The sequence below is a fragment of the Silene latifolia genome, chromosome Y, assembly GCF_048544455.1.
Source record: "Silene latifolia isolate original U9 population chromosome Y, ASM4854445v1, whole genome shotgun sequence".
In the NCBI taxonomy this organism is placed as follows: domain Eukaryota; kingdom Viridiplantae; phylum Streptophyta; class Magnoliopsida; order Caryophyllales; family Caryophyllaceae; genus Silene; species Silene latifolia.
In genome coordinates, this window is record NC_133538.1 from 402,792,772 (window position 1) to 402,805,095 (window position 12,324).

At 36.7% G+C, this 12,324-nt stretch overlaps 2 protein-coding genes across 2 annotated transcripts; both read left to right on the top strand.

Moving 5' to 3' along the window:
• The first annotated feature begins 3,492 nt into the window (after nt 1-3,492).
• LOC141632224 (protein FAR1-RELATED SEQUENCE 5-like) lies at nt 3,493-4,029 on the top strand. The gene has a single exon (XM_074444787.1). It carries the CDS (start codon nt 3,493-3,495, stop codon nt 4,027-4,029), a length of 537 nt encoding a protein of 178 aa, XP_074300888.1.
• Nucleotides 4,030-4,138: 109 nt separating this feature from the next.
• LOC141632225 (protein FAR1-RELATED SEQUENCE 5-like) lies at nt 4,139-5,764 on the top strand. The gene has a single exon (XM_074444788.1). The coding sequence runs from the start codon at nt 4,139-4,141 to the stop codon at nt 5,762-5,764; it is 1,626 nt and encodes a 541-aa protein (XP_074300889.1).
• The last annotated feature ends 6,560 nt before the right edge of the window (nt 5,765-12,324 follow it).

The following is a 12,324-nucleotide window of genomic DNA, read 5'->3' on the forward strand; positions in this document are numbered from 1 at the left end:
TCATGGTGTAGATCCGATATTCCCTGCAGGTCCGAGTCATCAAAAGTAATAGCGGGCAATAACTTGGACCTGGAAGGGGGCTGAAGTCTAGACTCCCTGGATATTCTTTTGGCAGCCGAGCTGGTCAGACCACAAATTTCTGATCCTCCATTTATGAACTTGACTTCATAGATGGAGGGAGGAGGAGGTGGATCTCTGCCGTTCCCTGAATCTCTCTTGTTTTGTCCTTCATCTTTGTTCTTTGGCTGCTGGATTAAGTCCTTCAAATAGCCTTTCTTTAGGAGATATGCCACCTGTTTCCCGAGTCGGATGCATTCTTCTGTGGTGTGCCCGATGTCCTGATGGAAGTCACACCATCTCGTTGGGTCTTTCCTGGGGTTGTCGGATTTCTTGGGCCATCTGACCGTATCTCCCAGGCTTTCCAGGCGCTTGATTAATCCTGCAGTATTAATAGAGAAGTTATATTCAGGAATAGTTAGAAGGCTAGAAAGGTTACCTTTATGTTCTTGTGCCATGTTGACTTCAGATCGTTCAGGCCTGGAATAGGGTGCTGATCTGGGGTTGCCTCCTTTCTGGTAGGAGCTTTTTCTGTTAGTGTGTCCATAGCCTTGCTTTCCTCCGGACGAGTTTGTTCTGAAGTTGAGATCTTCCTCCAATCTGACATGTTCTAAGGCGATGGATTGAACAGTGGCAAAGGTTGGGCAGGCTTTCTTGGTTAAGTCTGCATAGATGTCACTGTCAAGCAGGACTCCTTGCCTGAAGGCTTCTACTGCTGTTTCTTCGTCACACCTGGGAATGGCCACCTTCTCTTTGACAAATCTGGCCAGGAATTCTTTGAGAGATTCTTCAGGGAGTTGTTTTACCCTGAACAGGTTACTGGGTCTCTTGGCCATGTCTCTGCTGCTTGCGAATTGTTGATTGAAGGCATTGATCAATTCTGCAAAATTCTTGATACCTCCATTTGGGAGATTAATGAACCATTGTAATGCTGCTCCGGTCAGGGTTGTACCAAAGCCTTTACACATGCAGACCTGCCTGAGTTCACTGGGTATTGAGGCAGCCAACATCTTCTGTTTGAATATGGCAACGTGATTTTGTGAATCAGAGGTCCCATCATAAGTTCTCATGGATGGGACGGTAAATTTCTTGGGGAGATCAATCTTTGCAATTTCATCTGCAAAGGGTGAATCTAAAGTCATCAACTTCTACTTCACCCACGGGTCCGGCACTCCAGGTATATTTTCTATTTTGTTGTGGAGTTTTTGGATTTCCTGAAGCATAGCCATCATTATTACTGCTTCAGTTTTGTTTGTTTCATTATTGGGAATGATTTGGGTACCGAATAATGTATCCTTCTCCGAAGTTCCAAAATTAGAAAAGTCAATGTTTTTGATAATGAATGAGAATGGGGTTCCTGGTTCGAATCTGGTCTTGGAGCCTGAGGCCTGATTTTCCAATTTTTTCCTCAGGCTAGACTCAGATTCCTTCACCTATTGATTTACTCATTGGGCGCCTTCTCTTGAATTGCCTCCAATTCTTTGATTTTAGCCAGGGCAGCCGCTAATTGTTGTTCTGGGGTGAGTTCCACCATTTTTGTATGTGAATATTAAATGTAGAATGGTAAAAGGAATTTTTTGATTAAAGAACTAGATGCCCCACGGTGGGCGCCAATTATTTTAGCAGGATTTCCCCTGAATGGATCCGGCTTGATTAAAGAGTAATTTGGGTATCTAGTTCTATAAGTCTGGAATATTGTGAGTGAATAACAAGGGAAGAATTAAGTATAAAGAATATTGTTTGTATTATTTTGATAAGCGAGTACAATCTTGTGTGTGTAGTCAATATTCGGAATAAATGAGAGATAAATTGTAAAGAATCGATCAATCATGAATCTCTTTACAATTGTTAGATTCTGCTATTTATAGTTCTACAAATGTTAACGTTACATTCATCCTCAACGTCCCCCTTGATTGTTGGGGCTGTTAGCTGGAAAATAGGGCACATTCCCTATTAACTCGGTTGACTCGTTCTTCTTTAACAAACCGTCCTTCCTTTCTTCTTGCACGTTTAGATTTACTAAGATTATGTGCTCCTTGTAGTTGGACTTGGTCTTCCATGAGAGTAGGTCGTGGTTATTAGTTCATACAACTCCTCTCTTGTTTATCTTCTTAATCCAAATGTTTTTAAATGTCCTCCCGGCTATTCTCGCACTTACCATCAGGCTTCTCTTCCAGGATTTAGTAGCCTGCTTACTATAATATTCCTCAATAGCTAAATAGTAGTTAGATTTGTCCGGTCTCTGGTTGTCTCAATCACCTAGTAAGGTCGAGGCCAGGGTTAGAGTCGACCCAGGCTAAATGGGCCTAACATATATATATATATATATATATATATATATATATATATATATATATATATATATATATATATATAGGGTTAAGATCCCATGAGAACCCCCTTCCCATGAGAACCATGAGAACCACTGCTGACCATCCGATGAAAACTACCTACGGCTAAGATCAACGCGCGCATAATTAATTACCTTGCCTTTCTTATTACAAAAACCACTGTTTAATGTCAAAAATGCCTAAATTTCATAACCCTGTCACTGCAATTACAAATCCACCCAAAAAACAACACAAATTTTCTTCGTAATCTAGAAACAAGGATGATCAAACCAATTGCATAGAAGATTATCAAAGTAATTGACAGCAAGTAATCGATTATATCCAGGTAAACAACTAATTAAACTTGTTCGATTTTTTTTTGTGGATTGAATTGTTATTTGATTGAAGAATTGTACGGATTGATTATTTGTTAGCTTAGATTCATGAATTTGTGTTTGATTGATGAAATTGTACGGATTCAGTAATTGTTATCTTAAATTCATAAGATCAGAGTTGATATTGTGTGGATTTTTTCATAAATTCCTAAAGAGATATTTGATTGATTGTGTGGATATTTTCTGAACAAATTTTATAAGATCAGAGTTGGAAGATTAATTATTAGAGATGATGTGTATTATAGAAGTTTTTCAGAAAATATATACCATAAATTCAGAAAATATATACCATAGGGTCAAAGAAATTTGTATTGTAGGTTGAGAAACTTTGTATTGGGTTGATTGTGTGAGATACTCCATGTAATTTGTACTTCTTTGTAGTGTTCAGCAAATAAATACCATAGGTTCAGAAAATTTGTACTGTAGGTTCAGAAAATTTGTACTGGGTTGGGTGTGAGATACTCGATGTAATTTGTACTTGTAACTACTTTATTGTGGACCTCATGTAGTGAAACAATGTATCCAGTTGAGTTCAATGTTGTATGGTATTTTTTCTAATTTGGTTTTGGAAAATTAATGGTAATTTTAGAAAATAACAGAACATTTATAGTAAATGTGCAGAACTTATATATCATAGATTCAGAAAACGTTTGATTGATTGTAACAATGGGTGTGTACTAATATTTTCAATTTCCAGTTGTGCAGATTAAATGGAAGCAAATGATGAAGTTAGTACAGCGATTTCGACATTATTGTCTACACCAATTTGCACTATTCTACCAGAACAACCTGAGGAGTACTTTCCATCATGCGTAGATGAGAAGAAGCCTAAACTAAGAGATTTATACAATACCATAGAAGAAGGAGTTCAGTTTTACAAAGACTATGCAAAACATTGTGGCTTTCAGACTAGATTGGGTACAACAAAAAGGAAAAAAGGAAATGCTGAAGTATTTACGTTGAGGAGAGTGTTATGCAACAAGGCTGGAACAAGGGAGGCAAGTAAAGATAAAAAATCAGATCGTGTGCGGTTGATTACTCGTATTGAATGTGAAGCTATGGTACAATTTTCGCTGCAAGTAGATGGAAAGTATAAGGTTACTGGATTCCATGAAGGACACAACCATATTTTAGCATCACCATCATCAATGTTGTTTATGAAGGAAAACAGGAAAATGACATCGATTCAGAAGACCTTTGTTGTAAAAGCAAGACACGTTAAAGATGGGGCCAGTAAAAGCATTTAGAGGTTGGAAAGAGTTGTCGGGAGGTTATAGTAATGTTGGTGCTACCGAGACTGATTTCAAGAACTTTGTGAGAGATATGAAATAGTACATTGGTTTCTCTGATGCACAAATGGTGGTAGATATTTTTTCTCAAACAAAAGAGACGTGTAGCACGTTTTATTTTGACTTCGAAGTTGATGAAAAACAGTGTCTATCAGGGCTGTTTTGGGCAGACACCATATCTAGGAAAAACTATGCTTTATTTGGCGACATGCTTTCCATCGACTCCACCTTTCGTACAAATAAGTACGACATGGTTTTTGTACCATTTACTGCTGTTGATCAACATAAAAGGTGTGTAACAGTAGGAGCGGGGCTACTATCACACGTGAGCATTGAAGCATATACATGGCTTTTCAAAGCATTTCTTGATGCAATGGGGGGTTGTGCACCAAAAGCAATTATAACTGATCAATGTCCTTCTATGAAACCAGCAATTGAAGAAGTATTTCCAGATACATCTCACAGGTTATGCATGTGGCATATTATGAAGAAACTTCGTGAAAACGTTGATGCGTATTTATGGCAAGACGAGGATTTCAAGAAGTGTTTAAATGCATGCGTTTGGAACAATCATTGTGAACCTGATGAATTTGAAGAAGCTTGGGCTAATATCATGATTGATTATGATTTGGTAGACCATCCTTGGTTCTCGTCTCTCTACGAAATTAAAGAAGATTGGGTTCCTGCATATTTTAGAGAAATATTTATGGCGGGTATTATGAGGGTGACATCAAGATCAGAGAGTGAAAATAGTTTCTTCGATCGTTTTCTTACACCTCATGCGACTCTTGTTGAATTCTGGATGTCTTTTGAGAGTGCAATGGATGCACAATGCCACAAACAATCAAAACTGAACTCGGAAAATAAACACTTAACATCTCCATTGAAACCTCCAGTTCAGTTAGAAAAACACGCTTCAGAAATTTACACGCATGCAACTTTTAAGGACTTCCAGAATGAGTTATGTGCAGCAGTGTACAATTGTGGCATGGTGGACGTACATGCTACGGACGGCACAGAGGTATATATTATCAACGACATAGAGAGAGAAAGAAAGACATGGGAAGTTGCATTTACAACAAGTAGAGAAGAAATCACTTGTAGTTGTTGTTTGTATCAACGAATGGGTATGCTATGTAAGCATGTCATATGGGTCTTAAAGCATAAGAACATAAGAAGGATTCCAGACAAATATATTATTAATAGATGGACGAAGAATGCGTTGATGAAGCCCGTCTTTGATAAGCATGGCAATAAAATGGAGGATGTTGGGAAATCAGACAACAAAAAAAGAATGATAAATGAGCTTTGGGAAGAAATGTACTCTTGTGTCATCCTTGCAGAAGAAAATGAGAAAGACATACAAATATTAATAGATAAACTTAGAGAAGTCAAAATGGAGATAAAGCAACATCGAAGCAACGAGCCACCAATCCTCAACACGATGTCGGAAATGGAAAGGTATGTTAGGTGCAACATTCCTAAAGAGATAAACATCCAAGTTCCACAAAAATCACGTAATAAGGGGAGTGGTAAGCGAATTCAGTCAAGTGTTCTAAAAGCGCTCGAGAAATGCGGGAAAAAACAAAGAGTATGCCAGACTTGTGGGAAAAAAGGTCACAACTCAAGAACATGTTCTAAAAAGGTTGAAGAATCAGATTCACAGTATGAAGATTCAGAGGATGAAGATTGATTGTCAATGGCCGAACAAGAGTTCTAAAAGTTTTGGATAATTTTAATTGATGTTCTACAGATGATTTATGACTCTAAATTGCTTTTAATCTTATATATTACATGTATAGTGTCATTCTCCAAAGCCACATTACACGTTATGATATATACATTAAAGGTTCAGAACTTATGTATGAAAGATTCAGAAAATTTGTGCTACAGGTTCAGAATATACATGAAAGGTTCAGAACTTATGTATGAAAGATTCAGAAAATTTGTGCTATAGGTTCAGAATACCCCACGTTTATTCTAACAAATGATCGCAATACAATTCAGTATACCATATAGGTATACTGTGTAATGTGTGATAGTCTTTATCGTGCTTTCCTGTATTCGGTTGCTTTGTTTTCAGAAATCCCGTATTTGATTGACTCACTTCCCCATAATGTCTCTTATTTGGCTGCCTTGTTAAATCCAACACCAAATGCTTGAGAAAACAAAGACATTGGTCCAGCAAAAGAAATTTTCAGATACCAAACGAAAACAAAGAAATTGGTCCAACACCAAATGCTTGATAAATTTTCTGAAAAATCGCATTACATGATTACATGGTTATGGCCACCTTTCACATAGTGTATACAGTAGTACAATACCATAGGGTGTGCGATAACAAAGTGCTAACAAAAGATACTAAGTTCATATGGTGCCTAAACTAGGGATTATGCTTCATTAGAATCATCAACACATTTGCACCTTCTTTCTCGACTCCTTGAACCTGGAGTCCTTGAACCTGGTTCTGATGGTGTTTTGCTCGAAGAAGAACTTCTGTAGACAATTCGTTCCCATCAAAAAGAAGCAAAGTCGAAACGTATTTGTCTCTTAGCTTGGAAAGTGTTGCAACCTATATGTATAGAATAGTTTGAATAAAACTATTTTCAATAATTGAAATAATCAGTCAACAAAATATAAGCAAAACTAAATAAATGAACCCTTACGTCATTCTTTTTAATACCGCATTTCCATTTTGGATCACCCATAAATGTTTCCATATGTCTCATGGTAAACACTCCGCAATCATCAACATTGTCAGTTGTCCTCCAAGGCATATTAATCCTGACGGGAGTAAGCGTACATACCACAACTCCTTTAGAATAAGTGTCTCTGGCCTCTTTCAAAAACTTCCCAAATGCGGCAGCCTATTGCAAAAGCAACATGCATAAGAATATACAGAAATAGTTATGCAACTTCTATTTTGAGTTCCTTAATCCTTACCCCTGTTAATGACAGGGGGTTGTGCATACTTCTATGATGCTCAAGAGGTAGTAGAATACTCGCCTACTCAGTATACTGTAACCTCTATAAAATTCTCTCGGAGATCATGCCTCATGTTAAAAATATCAGGAACTCTGGCCAACTGCATATTTCAGAAAGGAATAACTCTAGCCAAACACTTATACATGACACATCTACTGCAAAGGGAGAGGAGATGGTTCCGAAAGCCTACAAATTCCTGAAATGTTGTAGAATTTGGTGCTCACGGAATCAGTTTGTTTGCAGTACATTTCTTATGCAGGAATCTCATTTGATGACAGCTATAGGATGTTTCAGACCAGCTCTTGATGAGCCAGATGTTTCAGACCAGCTACTCTTAATTTTGTTAAGCGAGTAAGACCGGCATCATTGCTTATCAACTAAGCAGAAGTTCTGTTTCTCTTTTCAAAGTTCAAACTATCTATCTATCTCCGGAGTTTATGAACTAGGTACTCAACTAAATCCCAATTAAACATCGCAAAGTGCACGCAAACAATCGATCATATGAACATTTGTAGTAACTAGCTAGCCTTACAAATTCACGATCTAAAAGCCATGACAGAAATCACGACCCTTAATAAGCAGTGCGTAATTAAGATCGTGACACGTACTCATGCTACACAAAAGCCTGTGCAAACAGATCGTTACAAAAATACTTACCACGAGCATGGGAGTATCACCATAACAGTTTTCAACTTTGGCGCGAGTAAGCCAATTGTCAATAAGGTAAAATGCAGGGGTCTTCAAGTCAAACACCATGAGATAATAATGTGCGTTCAATGCGACCGGAAAGAAAAACTAACATGTAGGAAAAAAAATTGATTAGACTTGATAAATAAAAGTACTTGATAATAGAATTGATTAGACTTGATAAAGGTTTAAAGAAATCACCATGTCAATAGATTTTAATGAATTCCTGGAAAATTGCTTCAATTCATCATTCATTGCATTTTCGAAAAAATTGTACCTACTCTCATCGCTTTTATTCTTCCTATAATCAGTAAACACAACCTAGAAGCACAAAAAAGATTAAAATATAACAAACAAATATCAACAAATACATAAATAATATTAGAAATTTTAGAAAGAATCAAATAGTGAACTTACAAGCACGAATGTACTAATGTAAAATCTCAATGGACTTGAATCGCTCTTTGATATCTCTCGATGATTCAAGTAAGCAGACCAACAATCAAGGATGGCACTGGACACAAGCTCTTGAGGTTTAAGGCTGTGAAACTGAAGACGAATAGCAGTAATGCCCTTATACATGAACACCTTCTCACTGTTGAAAAATATCCCATTTAAATCACCAAGAAATAATAAACAAGTGGATGGCAAATAAAAACAGTAGGTACAAAAAGGAAAGTAAGGAATCAAGGAAAAATTACTTATAAAGAGGGCTCTCTTGTCCGAAGTCTGCGTATATGTAGTCACACACAAGTCTTTGCACTTTGGTGAGGCTACTTACTGTATCAACATCCCTAACTATAAAAGGAGAACGAAGTTCTGGTACAAGTGCTGCTGAACTACCTCTCCTCCTTGTAACAACATGGTAGCGGGTAGGAGAAAACCTTGAATCAGAATCAGGTTCACAATCACCATCTGAAATCGTCTTTTCAGAATCTAATTGTGTATTAGCGTCCTCATGAACCTCCACACACGACTTGTCATCATCTTTCTGAACGAGATCATCACCTTCCTGATCTGTTTTTTTATCACCGTGTTCATCCTTTTGGTCAGTAGATATTTCTAACAAAATGTCCCGCACTACAGTATCATGATCAACATTTGTAGTTGGTGACAACAAAGAAACTTTTGGATTATTAAAAAGTTCATCCTGAGACAAACCAAGACTGAAAGACGGAGGAATAACACCACCATGAGAATTGTCATCATCTTGCCATTGATGTTGATTGATTGGCCTTGTAGAAGTTACTGCCCGTTTTTTATTGTATGCATCCTCGACTGCCTTGGCAAAAGCTATTACAGCTGCTTCTTCTTTTGAATCAGTGAACCAAGATGAGGTAGTGGTGTCCTCATTACATCCTCCATAGGTACGATATAATATAGATGTAGAACTATGTAGGTGTTTGATAGTATCGTTTTCTGGAAAATTTGTAGCTCCAATTTCGTACTTGTTCTCAAGAATAACCATATTTTCAGCCATTCGTGCAGAATTAACAGCAAGGTCATGTATATACTCCTACACAAAAACCAAAAAAATCACAAAAAATAATATTGAAAAGAGAAAGAAATAATTAAAGTGATCAAATAATATAAGATGAAAGCATAATGTACTTTTGGGTTAGAGCAATGAGTAGAAGATGTTGAATTAGATAATAATGAAGTCACTTGAGAAGTTCCCGGCCTAGAAGGAACCCGTTTCTTTGAACAAAACTTTTCAGCTGCTTGAATAGCAAGTAAAACTTCATCGCTGGCATAAAATTCGTCATCTAGAGTGGCATTCGAGGTTACTTTCGTAGGACTAGAAGACCCAAGTTCATGTTCGATTATCCGGAGCAAGATTAGTGACAAAGAAGATCATTTACTTTAACATTCTGAGAACATCCTCCTTCATCATACGGCTCATTCATTAGCTTCATTGCCACATTACACAACTTCTTCATGTCTGGATTTTCATATAACTTAGGTGGACGATCTTTTATTAAGGACTCTAAGGACATCAAATGCTCTACAGTAGCCTTGGTTTTGAATGCAAGTTCATGAATATAATCCTACATAAAAACAAGTAGTTGAAAATAAGGACTCAAGTAAAATCTGAAAATATAAGTTCATAAAAAGTGTAACATAAGTTCCGACAGAAATTACCATAGGTTATGAACAGCAAAACCATAAGTACATAATATTTTTCTTACATATAAATGTAGTGATTACCTTAATAGTTGTTTGGCAGCCAGGTTGTGTATTAGGCGATACTGAACCAGATTGTGTTTTAACATTCTCCACCATCATATCTTCTATTGTCCCCTCTCCAAAATGAAACGATTTCATCTCTTCTTTTTGTCTAGCATAGAGAGCAGTGGTGGTCCAACCAGTGAGAGTGAAAAAATCTCGATCAACAATCCGCTTTTTGTGAACAACCCGATCAACGTAAAACAGCTAAACATTTAAACAAGAACATTAAAATCAGTACAAAATTTAAAAAGAGAATAATAATTAGCGAAGAATAAAAAATACACGCTGAAAAATAGATAGAATATTATACCATTAAAAACAACAGAGGACCCTCGAAATAGTTCTTCTTAACTGCCCAATTCAGCTTGGCATTCCTCAAACTATCCAAAATATACTCACACCACTTGTAGTTAGCAATATCATTCACATCCATTAAAGACTTCAGAATATGATGATTCACATAAGATCTTTGGTTGTTTTTTATCATAAGAGAGACAACAAGAACAACAAAGTTCACTTTAAATTGATCACAGCCTAATTCCTGATTTGTTGCAATATAAGTTTGAAGTGTTGTGATTAAGACAAGTCCAGATGTCACAGGAAATTGACTTCTCCATTGGTGGTAGAATTCTGAGAATTCTTCACTTTCATCAATATAAGAAGCTAACTGCACTTTCTTAGGACCCATAGGAAGACCAAAAGTCGCATGTACGTCAGAAGCTCGAATAGGCAGCTCCTTACCACCATAGAGCATAAGAGAAGTTGTTATTGGATTAAAATTATCAATAAGCCAATAGCCGAGACGCATAGGTAACCTATCAACATCCAACGAAAATAAACCACCAACCCAATTGCATTAATATCTTGCCATTGCTCATACGTCATACAATGAATGACGTAAAATAAGCCCTTTGGAGACATGCGTGTAACAGCAGATGGAAACACGGGACGGCGAGACTTCTGCCGTTTAAAAGGACGAGAACTACTCGGGCGATTATCATCACTAACCAACCTATAATCAGCATAGAAAGACAATAATTTCTATGAACATAGGAAATGTACATATAGTGATGAAAAATTGAACATACAGTACAAATAAGATGCACTTCACCTAGAATATTTTGTAAATAACTTGGCCTCTGATTGGAGTAACTCAAATCTTCAACAGAAACTTAGCAAATACTTCATAGCAGCTTAAAAGATACATACCAATAGAGGAACATGCAATCAAATACCTAGAATCGTAAAACAATTAAAAGGAACAATACAAAACACTACAAAAATAAACCTAAACGATTGGAAAGAAGAAAACAAAACAATCGAAAATAAAATGAATGTAACTGTAATTAGGAAAAAATCAAAGATGAACATGCAAGCAACAATACAAATCAATAAAAAAATTAAATTAGAAGGAAAAACAAAGGGGAAATGCAATCAAATACACATAATCGTGAAACAATTATGAAGTGGAGAAAGAAATTGAATGATCTTACCTTAATTTCATTGGAAGAGCAGCTAGATTATAAGAAGTATCTGGATTAAATTGGGAAAGTAAGATAAGCTAAATGAAGAAGACGAGTAAGGAAGAAGAGAAAGAATGTTATAAAAGAATAAGTGAATTGACAAAAATAACCTCCAATTAGAAAGGTAAGGTGGACGCGCGTCATCATCAGGTCCGCTGGATTAATAGATCTGATGGTGGACAATAGTTCTCATGGTTCTCATACGAGGAGGGTTCTCATACGATCCTAAATATATATATATATATATATATATATATATATATATATATATATATATATATATATATATATATATATATATATATATATATATATATATATATATATATATAGAAGAAGGATCAAGTGAGTCCACCAAAAATCCTTGAGTTCATAAGTCCTCTTTAGGACCCTTAAAAAGATAGGATGGAGGGATGAGATTGAAAGGGAAAAAGGGAGGATTAGTGCTAAAATTAGGGGATCAATCCTAATTAATCACTTTTCCTCACTACTATCCCTAATCAACCTCTAATTTCACTATAAAACCCTTCTTTTTCCACTCACTTCTCTCTCATCTCACAATTATCCTCCCCCATCATCTCTCTAAAAACCAAAAAAACTCAATTCCTCTCAAAAATCCAACAAAATTCAAAAACCAAATAATTCAAAAAAAAAAAAATTCCCCCCTTTTCCTCTTCCTCACCTACCCGACCCCACGACCACCTCCACCGCCACCTACCGACGCCCACCAACCGCACCACCACCGACCCACCACCCTCCTCTCATCCTCACCACCACCGACCCACCACCCTCCTCTCATCCTCACCCCCACCGTCCCACCGACCCACAA

Excerpts from the sequence above, each read along its gene's own strand:
- LOC141632225 (XM_074444788.1), top strand. The coding sequence starts at position 4,139 with ATGGTGGTAGATATTTTTTCTCAAACAAAAGAGACGTGTAGCACGTTT.
- LOC141632224 (XM_074444787.1), top strand. The coding sequence starts at position 3,493 with ATGGAAGCAAATGATGAAGTTAGTACAGCGATTTCGACATTATTGTCT.